Consider the following 17631-nt stretch of genomic DNA (forward strand, 5'->3'; position numbering starts at 1 on the left):
ACATCGATGACTGTATCGGTGCTGCCTTGTGCTCCCACGAGGAGGTTGAACAGTTCATCCACTTTACCAACACCTTCCACCCCGACCTCAAATTCACCTGGACCGTCTCAGACTCCTCCCTCCCCTTCCTAGACCTTTCCATTTCTATCTCGGGTGACCGAATCGACATGGACATTTACTATAAACCGACCGACTCCCACAGCTACCTAGACTACACCTCCTCCCACCCTGCCCCCTGTAAAAACACCATCCCATATTCCCAATTCCTTCGTCTCTGCCACATCTGCTCCCAGGAGGACCAGTTCCAAAACCGTACAACCCAGATGGCCTCCTTCTTCAAGGACCGCAATTTCCCGCCAGACGTAGTCGACGGTGCCCTCCACCACATCTCTTCCACTTCCCACTCCTCCGCCCCTGAGTCCCGCCCCTCCAACCGCCACCAGGACAGAACCCCACTGGTCCTCACCTACCATCCCACCAACCTCCATGTACAACGTATCATCTGCCGTCATTTCCGCCACCTCCAAACGGACCCCACCACCAGGGATATATTTCCCTCCCCTCCCCTATCAGCATTCTGAAAAGACCACTCCCTCCGTGACTCCCTCGTCAGGTCCACACCTCCCACCAACCCAACCTCCACTCCCGGCACCTTTCCCTGCAACCGCAAGAAATGCAAAACTTGCGCCCACACCTCCCCCCTTACTTCCCTCCAAGGCCCCAAGGGACACTTCCATATCCGCCACAAATTCACCTGCACCTCCACACACATCATCTATTGCATCCGTTGCACCCGATGTGGCCTCCTCTATATTGGGGAGACAGGCCGCCTACTTGCGGAACGTTTCAGAGAACACCTCTGGGACACCCGGACCAACTAACCCAACCACCCCGTCACCCAACACTTTAACTCCCCCTCCCACTCCGCCAATGACATGCAGGTCCTTGGACTCCTCCATCGCCAGACCATGGCAACACGACGGTTGGAGGAAGAGCGCCTCATCTTCCGTCTGGGAACCCTCCAACCACAAAGGATGAACTCAGATTTCTCCAGTTTCCTCATTTCCCCTCCCCCCACCTTGTCTCAGTCAAATCCCTCGAACTCAGCACCGCCTTCCTAACCTGCAATCTTCTTCCTGACCTCTCCGCCCCCACCCCATTCCGGCCTATCACCCTCACCTTGACCTCCCTCCACCTATCGCATTTCCAACGCCCCTCCCCCCAAGTCCCTCCTCCCTACCTTTTATCTTAGCCTGCTGGACACACTTTCCTCATTCCTGAAGAAGGGCTTATGCCGGAAACGTCGATTCTCCTGTTCCTTGGATGCTGCCTGACCTGCTGCGCTTTTCCAGCAACACATTTTCATCACTAAGCTGAAACAGCACCGACAATCTGTCCAGGTAACTGAAGCTCTCTTTCTCGAGCTGAGAATCAAGCCAGGTTTTATAGGAATCTTGTACAATGAGGTTAATTAAAATGGGGAAAATACAATGTATTTGAAAATTAAGTAATCCAGTTACTCTGATGATAACTGTGAAACAGTTATCAGAAGCATGTCCTGATTGTCAATACAATGTAACTTCCGGGCAGCATCAAACAGTTCTTGATGGGATCAGGAGATTCCAGCTATCTTCGAGGGTTGGTGAGAATGTTTCTTTTGAAACAGTAAGGTGTTTCCGTTGTTTCTCTCCTGTGAGTGAGGTATTCTGGTGCCTCTCGGCTGACCTGTCCTTTGTGTGACTTTGGTATCACTGGGGTATGAGACTGCCCTTAGGGCTTTGGGACAGCTGTGGTGATCAGGTCCAGGAAGCTTATTGTTAGTTTGTCTTGGGAAGTATATTCCCTGGTCTGCAAGTGACTGTGGTCAAGTCTGGTTTCACTTGTCAGCCTGTTTGGTCAATGCTGAGGCATTCTGGGTGTTGCTTGTATGGTTTGGACAGGCTTGATTTCCTGTGTTCCCTGTGGCCATGCTGTGGGTACGCAGGGTTGGCAGATCTCTTCCCACACATGCTTAAAGCTGGAACTGGATTGCAACATCATAAATTCAGTTCCAACATGAAGCACGATGACAGCTCAAAGAGTAAAAATAAACATGATTCTAATTTTGGATTCAATTAATTGCTGAGTATTTGCAATAGCTACATTTTTTTTACATTCATTTGTAGGGATGCAGGCATGATAGCTGCACCAGCATTTCTTGCCCATCCTTAATTGCCCAGAGGGCAGTTAACAGTCAACTACATTGCTGTAGGTCTAGAGTCAAATGTAGGCCAGACCAGATAAGGATGGCAGATTTCTTTCCCTGTTAGTGAACCAGTTGAGTTTTTCTGACAATTGACAACACCGTATATACTCGCGTAAATGTTGAATTTATTTAGACTATTTTTAAGGTTAAATTTATGGGGTTGACTATTACATGGTTACTACTTCTGAGGGGCTGAAATTCATGCTATAGTCCAAAATACCATGTCATTAGCAGAAGCCCAATTGATCTCTCAACAAATAAAGAAAAATACACAACAAATTACCAGAATTACCAGGTAAAGACAAGAGAAACAAAAATCACACTGTTCAACACCTTCAGAACGAATAAAGCTTCATAAACATCAGGATGAATCAGACCGTATCGATGCTGTTCCCCCTCGCTGTGCGTAGTTTGCGGTAGTACATCATCTGCTTTTTCTTCATCCGTGTTATCCCATGGAGAATTGTCCTCTGGACCATCCATTGGATTCGAAATTCCACGTTTCTTGAATGCATTGAATATAGTGTGAGCTTTTATTTCCTTCCATGAACCAACAATCCATTCAGAGATCAGTGGCAGTGATGGAGCCCGCTAACTGCCCCCTTTCACGTATGCTTTTCTGCATCACGCGTCCAGTTATTCCACTTTGTCCTCATCGTGTCCTTAACTGATACCAACATATTGGTTACAAAACACTTGTAAGTTTGCCGGGAATTACAGCTACATCACTGTTATGTGATTGGTTGTTGGCACCATCTTTCTTCACTAGATGGGATCGAACCTGGACCCAGACGAGCAAACTCTTTTCCTTGTGTAGTCCACCAGTTCATAAGTTCCAAACTTCCTTAATCCATACAGTCAGATACCTGGTTGAAGTTTTGAAATTTCTTCTTCATTTTGTGTAAAAATTCCCCCTAGAAAAAAACAAACAGCGTTCATCCATCCAGCCTCGTGGATGCACAAGGAGAGACAATTCCTTTTGGAAATGTCTCCTTTGGTAAAGTTGTTCTCTTAAAAACAGCCGTTGGTTGTAACTTCATGCCGTCAGGCGTACAAGAAAGAACTGAAGTAAACCTACTTTATCTCATGGCCAGTGGTTCTCACCATTACTGGTTTTTCTCCTTTTTGGTTCTCAGTTCGATTCTTTGGCATGTCGACAGTAATAGGTATTTTGTCCATGTTTCCAGTGCATGATAACTTGTAGCATTCCTTCTGCCAATTTCTGATTACACACTGGTGAAACCATAATACCTTATCTTCAGCAGGCAGCTTTTTGCAATCTTAGTTCTCTGCCGAAGTACTAAGTCATGCTTTCTCATGATCCTTATGGACCATTCTGCACTTGCCTTAAAATCCGAAGTTCCATCCTTCTTTAATTCATTTTGCACATGGACTCAGGTGGCTTCACATTTTCCATTTTGACGATTTTCAAGTACCCGCTCGACAACGTTTTTTCTCTCGTTGTGGCCACTTGCTGGGTTCACCTCCGTTGACACACTTTAGATTCAGCATTGTCTGAAGTTGCTTTGATATCTTTCTCCAGTCTCTCACTAGTTTCCCTAAAACACAACATTCTCTTGCTGCTACACAATCATTTGTGTTCTCTGCAACTTCAATAATTTTCAGTTTAAATGCTGCCATATGTTGTTTGTTTTTTCTGGGAGGGGGGGAGTTTTTACACAAAATGAAGAAGAAATTTCAAAACCTCAACTAGGTATATGACTGTATTCCACAAGGTTTGTTGACACCTGAATCTGACCCTGATGCATCTTAAACTTGTGTGCCAAATTGGTGTTAATTGTACATCAAATCACAGAATAGCTTAAAAAGAAAATTCATTTCCTCATCGTAACATTTATGTACAGGATAATAACATGACTCACAAATGTTGATCTGTTATCTGTGAAGAACAAGGGTTGACTTTTTGCACGTGATATATGAAAAATTCCAGAACTTTTGGCCACAATTAGGGATCGACTTTTACAAGAGATTGACTTTTACTCAAGTCTATATGATAGTTTATGGTCATCATTAGAATATTCATTCCAGATTTTTAAGAAAATGATTGAATTCAAATCTCATCTGCCACAGCAAGATTTAAACCTGAGTTGTCAGAACTTTACCTGGGTCTCTGGATTAGTAAGCTAAGGAAAAATACCACGAATAGAGTGAAGTCCAGGAGGTGTGGGTGTATTAAACTAAATGTTCTCTCTCACCCATTTAAATAACAACAACATTGGAAGCCCAAGACCCATCTATTTCTATACTCCTTCCACAATCTTGGTGGTTGCATGATACAATGACAAAGGAGTTATTGATTGATCAATGATTAATCTGAATGAGGCTAGAAATGATTCAGAAATGAGGTATGGAAAACCTGATTTTTTATTTTAAATTCACTCGTGGGATGTGGCCATTGCTGACTGGCCAGCATTTATTGCCAGTTCCTAGGTGGGGGTGAACTGACTTCTTTAAATAGCTACGGTCCATGTGCTGTAGGTTGACCCACAATGCTTTTCGAAAGATAGTTCCAGAACATTGGAGAACTTTGATTAGATTAGATTCCCTGCAGTGTGGAAACAGGCCCAACCAGTCCACACCAACCCTCCGAAGAGTAACCCACCCAGACCCACTTCCCTCTGACTAATGCACCTAACATTACGGGCAATTTAGCATAGCCAATTCACCTGGCCTGCACATCTTTGGACTGTGGGAGGAAACCGGAGCACCCGGAGGAAACTCATGCAGACACGGGGAGGATGTGCAAACTCCACATAGACAGTAACCCAAGGCTGCAATCGAACCTGGGACTCTGGTGCTGTGAGGTAGCAGTGCTAACCACTGAGCCACCGTGCCACCCTTATTCAATAGCCTTGATGTAAGGCAAGAACTAACACTCCTTGAATCTGGCACCTTAGACCACTCAGCCATCCTGACAAGCTGACACATTAACGGATGTAATTTAAGAAAACAACCGTTCCCTAACCGGGAATCAAACCCAGGCTTCGGCAGTGAAAACGCTGAATCCTAACCACTAGACCATCAGGGAATCAGTCTAAAGTCATCTGTTCCTTCCAAGCCATACATGCATCATGTCTCAGTTTGTGTATCCCAAAATTTGCATTTGAATGAAGCAATCTTAACTCTCCTTCCAATCTCACTGCTAGGAGCTTGTTCCATATTGACCGCTGACTGGAATATTGTTTCTGTTGTTTTGCAATTACTCCGCCATATTCCAACCTTCAGAACAAGCTGTGTCCTGTGGATCTACCGTTCTGGTACAAGTTGAAACAGGATTGTCATGGGTGACAGCATCCAGACCTTGTTATGATCCTTATAAGAGTATCTCTCCGCCTCTCGCTCAACTCTCTGTGCATTCATCCAATACCCAATTTGAATGACTGTGTCTAAGATCTGTTGCTAGGGAAACGGCAAGTTAATTCCTGGTGAAAGCCAGGTACCCTCTGGCAGAGTGAGTCATGCCGTCTGGCAATGTCACACCCAACCATCGAACCAAGAAAATGTCAGTGCAATTCCTGCCTTGTGCTGATAGCCTCGACAAAGTAGCAACTATTATTTTCAGTACTTGTGGATAAAGGGAGGAGATTGGTTGGATCAATTTTTCACTCCATACTGTTGCTCCTTGTCATAAAATGAGTGTTCGGACTGCAGCACAACTGAGTTTAGCAGGATTGTATTTGAGGACCCAGTAGCATGTGAACCTTCTGTACCCGGGTCAAGAATCAGCGTGTGGCTGAGGTACCCCAGAAAGCCGAGACAAGAGCCCCCAAACTCTGTTAGTAGCTTAAAGAAAATTGAATAAAGGCAATTAGAGTGTGTTGTACAAACTTGTAGGAGTATCTGAAGATTGTTTCCACTTAAAAGGCAAAGCTGAGGTGTGCCCCCACAGGTCCTGCAATGTGTGGAAATACTTCTAACATTTAAAAAACAGTTTTAAATATCTACAACCTTTAGAAAAAAGCAAACTTGCCTAAGACGTTTGCGTGCCCTTAAGGTATCCGAAGACGTATGTAAAAAACAACTCTACACCTGTTCCAACCAGAATTGGGTAGCAGTTCCAGGAAGTTTTCATTATAAGGTGGTGCTTATGTGACACTTAATTGTGATTGTTTGAGTGGACTGGGTAAATTGCTTGCTGTTCGCTCAATCCGTCTGGAGTGAGGAGAGCGGTTTGATATTGGATCATGGCTATTCAATTGACGGATTTTGACAGCAGAAACAGAGACATCAAAGGTTGGTAATTAAAGATGTGAGAGGGTGAGGGAAGGTTGTGGGCAAATTGCTTTCTGTAGAGGTGGTGCTGAGATCTTGAAGTAAGTTTTTTTTTCAGGGGAGTTAGTTGCTGGCTGAGCCACCATTTATTGCCTATCCTAATTGCCCATGGGGAATATGGTCTTGAACCCTCTTGAACTTCTGCGTTCGTGTGCAGAGAAACCCAAGGAGTGAATTCCAGGATTCTGGTGCAGCAACAGTGAAGGAACGGTGATACGTTTCCAAGTTAGGATGGTGGGCGGCTTGGGGTGGAACTTGCAAGGGGAGGTGTTCCCATGTATCTGCTGGCCCTCGTCCATCGAGGTGTAGCAGGTGCTGGTGCAGGTTCAGAGGGAGGATTTCCCAGTTGCTGCAGTGTTTCTCAAAATGGACCCAGTGCAGCCATTGGGTCGCTTTGTTCTAGTTGGTGTTGTGCTTCCTAAATATTATGTTACACCCAGCCAGACAAGTGGGGAGTCTTCCATCACACTCCTGACTTGTGCCTTGTAGATGGTGGCTAGGCTCTGGGAAGCGATGGAGATGATAGATTGGTCAGTTGTAACTAGTTGGGTTTCACCGCTATCCTTCACTTCAATCAACCTCTAAAGACTCACTGATGTGGTCTTTTCCATTTGCTCCCCAAACAACAATTGCATTTACATAGCACCTTGACATAGTAAAATGAATCTCATTGAACAGAATCTGACACGCAGCCACTTCAAGACATTCAGGCAGGTGCCACAAGGCTTGGTCAAAGGGTCAGATAGAGAGGATCAGGAAGCAAATTCAAGAGGTTATTCCAGAGTTCATTCACTGAATTAATCTGAAGTGAATCATAAACTCTGTAATCTTCCGGAGGTTTAGCATTTCTTTTTATTTCAAAAATATACTTTATTCATAAAATATATTGATCTGTACAATTGATGGTGCCATTCATAGGTGCACCTTGCATTTCTTTACATACAGAGATCGGAATTAATCATTCGTATATACAGGTCTGTACATTAACTATCCATGTATTTAGCTGAGGCTTCAGCGGAGCCCACTTCCTGCGTGGGCCCCCGTTCTTCTTTGGTGGGCAGATGTTACACAGTGGTCTTTCCCCACCGCGCCCCAAGCTTCAGCGCGTCCCTCAACACGTGGTCCTGGACCTTGAAATGTGCCAGTCTGCAGCACTCAGTCGGGGTCAACTCCTTCAGCTGGAAGATCAACAGGTTTCGGACCACCCAGAGAGCATCCTTCACCGAGTTGATGATCCTCCAGGCACAGTTGATGTTCGTCTCAGCCTGCATCCCGGGAAACAGGCCGTAGAGCACGGAGTCCCGCGTCACAGCGCTGCTCGGGACGAACCTCGACAAACACCACTGCATTCCTCTCCAGACTTCCTCTGCGTAGGCACATTCCAGAAGGAGGTGTGTGACAGTCTCGTCCCCCCCGCAACCGCTTCAAGGGCAGCGTGCGGTGCGGCTGAGAGTCCGGGCGTGCATAAAGGATCTCACAGGCAGAGCCCTTCTCACCACCAGCCAAGCCATGCCTTGGTGTTTGTTGGAAAGTTCTGGCGATGACAGTCTGCCCAGGGAACGGCTCGACAGAATCCACCCTCTCCTTTTCCCAAAAGGTCTTAAGGACATTACGTGCTGACCACTTCCTGATGGACTTGTGGTCAAAGGTGTTTTTCTTCATAAACTTCTCCATGAAGGACCGGTGATGCGGAATGGTCCAACTACTCGGAGCGTTCTGCGGCAGCGAGGCCAGGCCCATCCTTCGCAACACCGGGGACAGGTAGAACCTCAGTACGTAGTGACACTTGGTGTTTGCGTACCGGGGATCCACGCTCAGCTTGATGTAGCCACACACAAAGGTGGCCATCAGGGTGAGGGTGACATTGGGTGTGCTTTTTCCCCCATTGCCCAGATCTTTAAACATCGAGTCCCTTTGGACCCGGTCCATCTTTGATCTCCGTATAAAATGGAAGATGGCCTGGGTGACTGCAAAGGCTCAGGTTCTGGGAATAGACCAGACCTATGCCATGTATAACAACACTGACCGTGCCTCACACCTGATGACCAGGTGTTTTCCCGCAATGGAGAGCAACCGTAGCTTCCATCTGCCCAGTTTCTGCCTCACTTTCCTGATACACTCCTCCCAAGACTTGGCGCACGCCCCAGCCCCCCCCGAACCAAATACCAAATCCTGACGCTGAAGGGGATGAAGGATTGGTCGGCCCAGTTCCTCGCTCTTGCCTCGATTTACCTTGACCCCTGAGGCCCATTCAAACTGGTCCTATATGCACATGAGTCTGTGCACGGACAGCAGATCTGAGCAGAAAATGGCGATGTCATCCATGTACAGGGAAGCCTTAACCTGTAGGCCCCGCTGCCAGGAATAATCACCCCTCTCAGGGCTCGCATCCTTCCTGACGGACTCGGCAAATGGCATATCTTGTGGAGGGAAAGATAGAGTTAACCCTTCAGATCAATGAAGGGTTTTCATCAGAGAACCAGAGGATGTTGGAGTTGACCAGTTTTTAAGTAAGTGTGAGAAGGGACAGGAAAAGAACAAAAGAGGACGATTGTGAGAGGTTAGGGTGACTCAGCAAAACAGGAGCGATGATGGTACCAGACGAAGGGAGATGGCAATGGGAGAATTAAAGAAACAAAAGATGAGTACTAAGGAGGTCACTGGTTACTATGATGCCCAACAGAAAACGCTGGCATTGGACAAAAATGTCAAGTTGGTCTCGACAATGTTGAGCCCAGAGGTCTGTGAGGTGCTTGGCTTGTTGACATGCTGTTTCCTGAGTTACATTGGAACAGTGCAGAGATATAGAGAGATAAAAGCAATTGACCAGAGACTTGGGGTCATGCTTTTAACCACCTAATCAGTGCAAATGAACCACACACTCTGCTGTTATCAAACAAGGAGATAGAATGACAAAATACTTATTTTTTAATGGTGAGCAACATTCCCGCAAATAAAATTCAGCCGATACATTGATTGCAATCTCTGGACTAACCATCTTAAACTTCATCTCACTTGGTTTTGGAATGTTTGCAGAGATACCCGTGAATCTTTTTGGAATTTCTGAAATCCTTCTCATCATGATAGAAAGTTACATTTTCTGATTTTTGTTACAAAGATCATTTTAAATATTCTCAACAAAAACTTAAAGTCTTAAAGACCCATCAATCTTAACGAAGCTTCCTGATTCCATTGATAAAGTTAAAAATCACACAACACCAGGTTATGGTCCAACAGGTTTAATTTGAAGCACACTAGCTTTCGGAGCGACGGTACTTCATCAGGTGGTAGTGGAGGGCTCAATCCTAACACACAGAATTTATAGCAAAAATTTACAGTGTGATGTAACAGAAATTATACATAGTTTCACTTCTCTCCATAGTATTCGAACAGATGAAAAACTCAACAGACAGTCAAGGTATTTTTCAATGTATAATTTCAGTTACATCACACTGTAAATTTTTGCTATAAATTCTGTGCCTTACAATTGTGTCCTCCACAATCACCTGATGAAGGAGCGTTGCTCCGAAAGCTAGTGCTTCCAATTAAACCTGTTGGACTATAACCTGGTGTTGTGTGATTTTTAACTTTGTACACCCCAGTCCAACCCCAGCATCTCCAAATTATGATTCCATTGACTGATTGACAGAAATGTTTGAATAGCTTTCTCCCAGTGAAACCAGTCTCCTCCCTGATCCTTTGGCAGTCCACATCAAGCTGCTCTTATTTACTCTTCTAGCTCCAGCGTTTGCCATCAAAGGGCCCCACACAAGTCTAGACTTGGCAGGGGATTACTAGCCTTTGGTGTTGAAGACTAGCTTTTTGTTCTTGGCTGGCAATATTTTGTTTGTAGATGCCTCCAAGATTTAATGGGGTTTATTATTTGCTTAGCTTGCTTTCAGTCTGAGCACATTTTGTGGCCACATCTGAGGCTATCATCTCTGATTTGAAACTTGTATTTAAAGAGGCCAGTGCTTGCAGTGGGGGGGTCGTGAACTTTATCTGTACACAAGACTTCCCTGTTTACACTTTTAGCTGATAAGTCAGTTTAAAACCTTCAGTGGAGCAGGCAACATTCCATCTTCCAACCCCCAAAGATATGCGTTCATCCAGGAGAGGTTCTGAATTAACCTGTTCTGGGATGTTATGACACACCTCTGGCACAGCTGGGACTTGAAAGTGGGCCTCCTGGCTGAGAGGTAGGGAACCTACTGCTATACCACAACAGCCCCTATTATGCTGTTCATATCCTCACTCTCTCCATTCACTCAGTGCTCCTGTATTTGCTGACAGCATAGAACATAAGAACAGAGCAGCACAGTACAGGCCCTTCATCCCTCACTGTTGTCCCGACCTTTTATGCTACTCTAAGATCAAACTAACCTATATAGTCCCAGTCTACTGAGTATAGTCCCAGTCTACTCAATCTCTCCCCATAAGCCAACTCCACTTCATTTTATTGTCACCCATGTGCCTATCCAAGAATTGCTTAAATGTCTCTCGTGTATCTGACTCTACTACCACCACTGGCAGTGCATTCCACGCGCCTAAGAACCAGGAGCAGGAGTAGGCCCATCAAGCCTGCTCCACCATTCAATAGATCATGGCTAATCTCCATGACTCAACTCCACTTGCCCACTGCTCCACTTACTCACCGTTCAAAAATCTATCTATCTTTGCCTTAAAAACATTCAACGGGGAAGTCTCAGCTGTTTCACTGGGCAGGGAATTCCACAGATTCACAACCCTTTGGGTTCCTCCTCAACTCAATCCTAAAATTGCTCCCCTAGGCTATGTCCCCTAGTTCTAGCTTAACGTGCCAGTGGAAACAACCTCCCTGCTCCCCTAGGCTATGTCCCCTAGTTCTAGCTTAACGTGCCAGTGGAAACAACCTCCCTGCTTCTACCTTATCTATTCCTTTATAATTTTAAACATTTCCATAAGAATTCCCTGTCATTCTTCTAAATTCCAATGAGTATAGTCCCAGTCTACTCAATCTCTCCCCATAAGCCATCTCCAGAATCAACCTGGTGAACCTCCTCTGCACCCTCTGTGGTGCCGGTGCGTCCTTTTCCAATAAGGACACCAAAACTGTACACAGTACTCCTGGTGCGGCCTCACCAATGCCCTATACACAGTACTCCTGGTGCGGCCTCACCAGTGCCCTATACAGGCTCCTGGTTTAACCAGACATTGACGTTCTCACTGTTTTCCAGTTCTGTCCAAGGCCTTTCCCCTCCCTCCCTTTTAAACCTGCTCCAACCCTTCAACCCGCTTGAGATCACCGAGTCATGGAGATCAGGAAAAGTCCCTTCAGCCCATTGAGTCTGTGCCAGTCAAAACACCAACCTCTCTCTCCTGATCCCATTTTCCAGCACTTAGTTCATAGTCTTGTATGTCTTGGCATCGCTAGTTTACATCTAAATACTGGGTGAAAGCAATTTTCCTCACATCCTCTCTGATTGTCCTGCCCCTTCCCTTAAATCTATGCCCCCCCCGGTCATGGGTCCCTGCATCAAGGGGTAAAGTCCCTTGCTGAAGATATCTGTGTTCCTCCAACTCTGGCCTCTTCAGCATCCCTGGTTGGATTTGCTTCACCACTGGTGACCTTACCTATTGCTGTGCCTGAAGAATAGGCCCCACTTGCTGGCCTGAGCTCTGGACTTGATAAGCCACCGAGCACCACCCGAGATGATAATTGAAGTGGAATTGCCAGTGAATTGTTCAAACTTGTGGTGCGGTAAAATGACTTCCAAGAACGTAGCATTGGCACCTTCAAACCTCTGCTTGCCTGAACGTGCTGATGCAGATTCTGAGTCATATGAGGTTGGGGAATGTTGTGTCTTGATTGAAATTTGATGCACTCGTGGTATCACCATGGTGAGAGTTGCTGACAGTAATGTTTGTTCCGAAAATACTTGCAATGTCTCCTCAATGTTCCATGCAACGTCAGGCATTGTATTGTAAGAAGAACATAACATCATAAGAAATAGAAGCAGGAGGAGGCTGTTTGGCCCATCCAGTCTGGCCCCCTTCAATAAAACAATGGCTGATCTGCCACAGGCATCAACTCCTGTGCTAGCTCCTCTGAGAATTTCCAAACTCTGACCTTCCTTTGCTTTAAATACTTCCAGTGACTGAGCTTCCACAAATCTGAGCATCACATTTCCGTCTTCAATGAGGGGCAGTTGTGCTGCAGTGATTCTGTCCCTATCCCTCAGCTAGGAGACACAGGGTCACGTCAGATGGTATGTAATAACATCTCCCTGCGGGTTGATTAGAAAAATAGTTTAAATTAAAAGAAAGTGTCCCCTTATTCATGAACTATCCCCTAGTTTGAGATTCTCTGACTAGTGAAACGGTCATCTCAACACGTACCCTGCTAAGGTCCCTCTGAGTCTTGTACATTTCAGTAAAATGGCCCCTCATTCTTCTAACCTCTGATGTATAAAGGCCTAACCTGTTCTTGATAAATCAACCCTTCTATCCCAGGAATCAGCCTTGTGAATCTCTTTTGAACCACACAGAATCCCTACATTGTGGAAGCAGGCCATTCAGCTCATTGAGTCCATACTGACCCTCTGAAGAGCATCCCACCCAATCCTGTAGCTCTGTATTTCTCATGGCTAATCCACCTCCCTGAACACTAGGGGCAATTTAGCACAGCCAATCCATCCTAACCTGCACACCTTTGAACTGTGGGAGGGAACCACAGCACCCAGAGGAAACCCACACAGACACAGGGAGAATGTGCAAACTCCACACAGTCAGTTGCCCGAGGCTGGAATCGAACCTGGGTCTCTGGCGCCGTGAGGCAGCAGTGTTAACCACTGACTGAGCCAGTGTGCTGCCCCTGTATATCCATTCTTAAATGCAAGGACCAAAACTGTACTCCAGGTGTAGCCTCAGAAACAAGTTTCAAGTTGCTCATTGTTTCTTTGAAGTTCAAACAAAGCAGTTGTTGAATATTTAATTGTGATCACGTAATGGCACAACGCAGCGAAGCTGTTTTCTGGAAGGTGCAAGGGATGTGTTTATTTATCTTATTCCCTTGTACATACTGCCTGACACACACTGTAATTCCTCACCAGCCTCCCATGTGTTACCATGTGGCTGCTGTTGCGTGAGTTGTGATTGAAGCCAGTGCATTTTGGAGACAGTCAGTTTTGCCTGAATTTTCCATCAGGGATCACTGAACAGTGACAGAAAGAAGCCTTTCATAACCTCTGGATGTTTGCAGATGGCAACGCAGCTATTTATCATGAAAATTGTCTTGAACCTGTCTGCACTGTGTTTAGTCACTGGGCCATTTAACTTGTGCATAAAGTTCTGAATGTTCGGTATGTCTTTCAGGTGTTGGGGGATTCTGAACACGGGTATCTTGCTATGCCAAAATGCAGTGCCGGAAGAATTTACTGATCAGATTAAAATGGACTTTAATAGAATACAAGCCCTCCAGCATCGTTGTCCCCCTCCCAGGTAGGTACTAAAACATTGGGTCCCATCTAACTTTAATCATGTTCCTTTAGTGTCTTGCAGCAGATTGGAGTCTTGTGTTGCAACAGAACACTGAAATTCCACTACAGAATGCTTTATGCTAAAACAATTACATCTCTTTTCAGGATCTGGATAACAATGTTTGGATTCCTCCCCAAGCCCACCTCCAGCATCCCTGTGTTCAACTCTCCAACATCCAACATTCCTAAGCTGCACCTGGTGTCGTCTGTCGTTTGTTCAAACGTCTGCAGCTCACATTCTGTCCTCCCATAAGCCTTGTCTTCCCCTCACCCTCCCCCCCCCCCCCCCCCCCCCCCACCCCCCAACCAGTCACTCCCATTGGCCTTGTGTGGATTCCTAATGGCCCCACACATTGATAATCTGCCTCCTTCTTCCCATGTCTCTCCATGACATCGTTTTGCAATCTTCTCCAATCTTGCGCCCAACTACTCCCAACCCCTTCACACTTGTCAACACTTAAACGCAGACCTCATGTATCTCCAGCTACCAGATCTCCATGGGACTGAAGATTTCTGACCCCTGCCCCATCCAAACCTGACTCTCCACCTTCAGAAACCTCCCAAAAACCTTCCTTTCTGACCATACATTCAGTCCCTTCCTCTAACTACAGTGTAGATCAGCAGCTGTTTCCTCAATGACTACCTTAAACATGGGACACTGACCCATTAGGAGGCTGGTACACCTGCAACATTTAAGAGGCATTTGGATGGGTATATGAATAGGAAGGGTTTGGAGGGATATTGGCCGGGTGATGAAGGGTGAACTAGATTGGGTTGGGATATCTGGTCAGCATGGAGGGGTTGGACCGAAGGGTCTGTTTCCATGCTGTACATCTCTATGACTCTATGACCTGTGGGGTCCTGGGAAAGTGGATACCAACCGACAGATACAAAGATGGTGAATATTTGAAGAAATTCACATCCAGTTCTCAACAGACAAAGAGGAAACTGCTTCCAATTCATTGAAAACCGAGTTAATGGTTTGGGTGCTGACGGGATGGTCACCCTTTGTTAAAAACTGAGGAAAGGTAGAAACACAACAGGTTTTGAGCAAGTGAAGGAAGGAGGGTGGGATGTGAGGGAAGAAGTAACAACAAGAACATCTGTGGCAGGGTGGGGAGGGCAGGAATTTTTGGGGCTATGGATAACGTAAGGTGTAGCCAGATTGGGTGTGAATGGCTGGAGAGCAGACCCTGAATGAATAAAGGCTAAAACAGTCAAAATGAAGAGGTTATAATCTGAAACTGTAGAACCTGATTCTGAGTTATATAGGGAACTGCAGTTAAAGGTAAAGTGCTACTTCTTCAGCTGCTGTTGACCCTATATTAACTCTGCTTCTGTGTCTCTCTACAGACACTGTCAGAACTGCTCAGCATTTCCCATTTTTATTTTTGGAATTCTGACACCTGCAACATTTTGTTTTGCTTTCTGCTTTGAAGTAGTCTGACTATTGGTATCTCAGTCTGAGATATTGCAACTTGCACTTTAGTTTGTGGGTGTTGAGGGGGTAAATGTGGAGCAAATATTTCTGCTTGTGGAGCTGTCTAAAACACAAAGGACCACAAAAACATGCCAATCACTAATAAATCCATTGGGAAATTTCAGAGTAACCTCTTCACCTGGAGAGTGAAACTCTGTGGTTGAGCTGAATAGCACAGCAGTATTTCAATTAGGCTGGATAAACACGAGGGAGATGCCATTACCAGGAGGCAGAATGGTGTGACTCACACAGAGCATTAACATTGTGATACAAATTCAGTGTTGAGTCCGAAGTATTGAGTGGAAGGCAGCAGAGGGGAAGCACAGAAGGACTGGTAGTAATGGGAAGGAATATAACATACCTTAAAGGAGCAGTGATGGATCAGCCCATTCTCTTAGAAATTGTTTTAAAAACTTGCTGTAAACTTTATATTTGCCTCTCAAAGTATTTTCGACTTTGTGTTTCTGATAGCCAGGTGATAGAAGGGAAAGGTTCCATCTTATTTGATTTTTTTTTTCCCTCAGGAGTCAGGAACACGGGATCTGCTGGAGTTCAGTGTTTCCGGGCCAGGAACTCGAAGCAGCTGATCAGGCTGATGACCAGGTACAAGTGAGAACAGACTGGATCACCTGCCCCCTCCTCCTCCTCCTCTCAGCTTTGAAATCACAGAATCCCTACAGCATAGAAACAGGCAATTCGGCCCATTGAGTCTGCACCGACCTCCGAAGCCCATCCCACCTAGACCTACCCTGTTCTAATAAGCCCACATTTTCCAGGGCTAATCCACCTGAATGTACATCCCTAGATATTTGGGCAATTCAGCCTGGCCCATCCACCAAATGTACCCATCTTTGTGAGAGGAAACCCGCACAGACACAAATCCTGATGAAGGGCTTTTGCCCGAAACGTCGATTTTCCTGCTCCTCGGATGCTGCCTGACCTGCTGTACTTTTCCAGCACCACTCTGATCTAAACTCTGGTTTCCAGCATCTGCAGTCCTCACTTTTGCCACAGGGGAGAACTTGCAAACTCCACATGTCGTTGCCTAAGGGTGGAATCGAATCTGGGTCCCTGGCGCTATGCGGCAGCAGTGAGAACCGAACCATTGTGCTGCATTTAAACTAGGCAGTAATAGCACTGAGCAGATGTTTTGAAGGTGTCTCCGTTTGAGGCAATGGATATGATTAATTTTAAGCTCCTGAAAGCAACAAGTGATTCCCAGTTTCAAACCTGGCTGTGGACGGTGTTTCAGCCACAATCTCTGACAAAGACAATCGTTGCCTTTTCTCGATGTCACTCTGAGTGATGCTAAGGTTCAATCTTTATCTCCCAGATTTTTTTATATTCGTTCACAGCATTTATGACCCATCCCTAACTGCCCAGAGGGTGATTAAGAGTCAGCCACATCGCTGTGGGTCTGAGGTGGTTTGTAGGTTAGACCAGATAAGGATGGCAGTTTCCTTCTCTGAAGAAGATTAGTGATCCAGATGGGTTTTTCCAACAATTGACAATAGATTCATGGTCACCATTAGATTCATAATTACAGATTTCTTTTATTGATTGAATTCAAATTCCACCACCTGCCATTGCAGGATTCAAACTCAGCTCCTGAGAATATTTGTGGGCGGCACGGTGGCACAGTGGTTAGCACTGCAGCCTCACAGCGCCAGAGACCCGGGTTCAATTCCCGCCTCAGGCGACTGACTGTGTGGAGTTTGCACATTCTCCCCGTGACTGCGTGGGTTTCCTCCGGGTGCTCCGGTTTCCTCCCACAATCCAAAAATGTGCAGGTTAGGTGAATTGGCCACGCTAAATTGCCCGTAGTGTTAGGTAAGGGGTAAATGTAGGAGAATGGGTCTGGGTGGGTTACGCTTCGGCGGTTCGGTGTGGACTTGTTGGGCCGAAGGGCCTGTTTCCACACTGTAGGTAATCTAATCTAATCTAAAAAAAATATGACTTGGGTCCCTGGATTAGCAGTCAGTAATAGTACCACTCGGCCACCTCCTGCCTATTAAACTCCATTGAACAGATGTTAACCTCTGTCTCTCTCTCAGTAACCTCCGTGGCAGACAATTCCATTTCCATGTTCAGTCTAA

The 17631-nt window shown here is 45.8% G+C and overlaps 1 protein-coding gene across 3 annotated transcripts in view; it reads left to right on the forward strand.

The window, feature by feature from the left end:
* Positions 1-17631, forward strand: part of nlrx1 (NLR family member X1) — a 62488-nt gene that overhangs the window by 19319 nt on the left and 25538 nt on the right. For 2 of the 3 annotated variants that reach the window (XM_043676489.2, XM_043676488.2), the window contains exons 2-3: positions 13892-14017; positions 16060-16138. In XM_043676489.2, coding sequence (XP_043532424.1) covers positions 13933-14017; positions 16060-16138 — 164 coding nt within the window. In that variant the 5' untranslated portion in view covers positions 13892-13932. Of the gene's footprint in view, positions 1-6358; positions 6500-13891; positions 14018-16059; positions 16139-17631 lie in introns of those variants that run through there. The other variant, XM_043676486.2, reaches the window with a different exon arrangement.

This window comes from Chiloscyllium plagiosum, unplaced genomic scaffold (assembly GCF_037043375.1).
Source record: "Chiloscyllium plagiosum isolate Xiang-an unplaced genomic scaffold, Cpla_swu_hap1 HiC_scaffold_29, whole genome shotgun sequence".
Lineage (NCBI taxonomy): Eukaryota > Metazoa > Chordata > Chondrichthyes > Orectolobiformes > Hemiscylliidae > Chiloscyllium > Chiloscyllium plagiosum.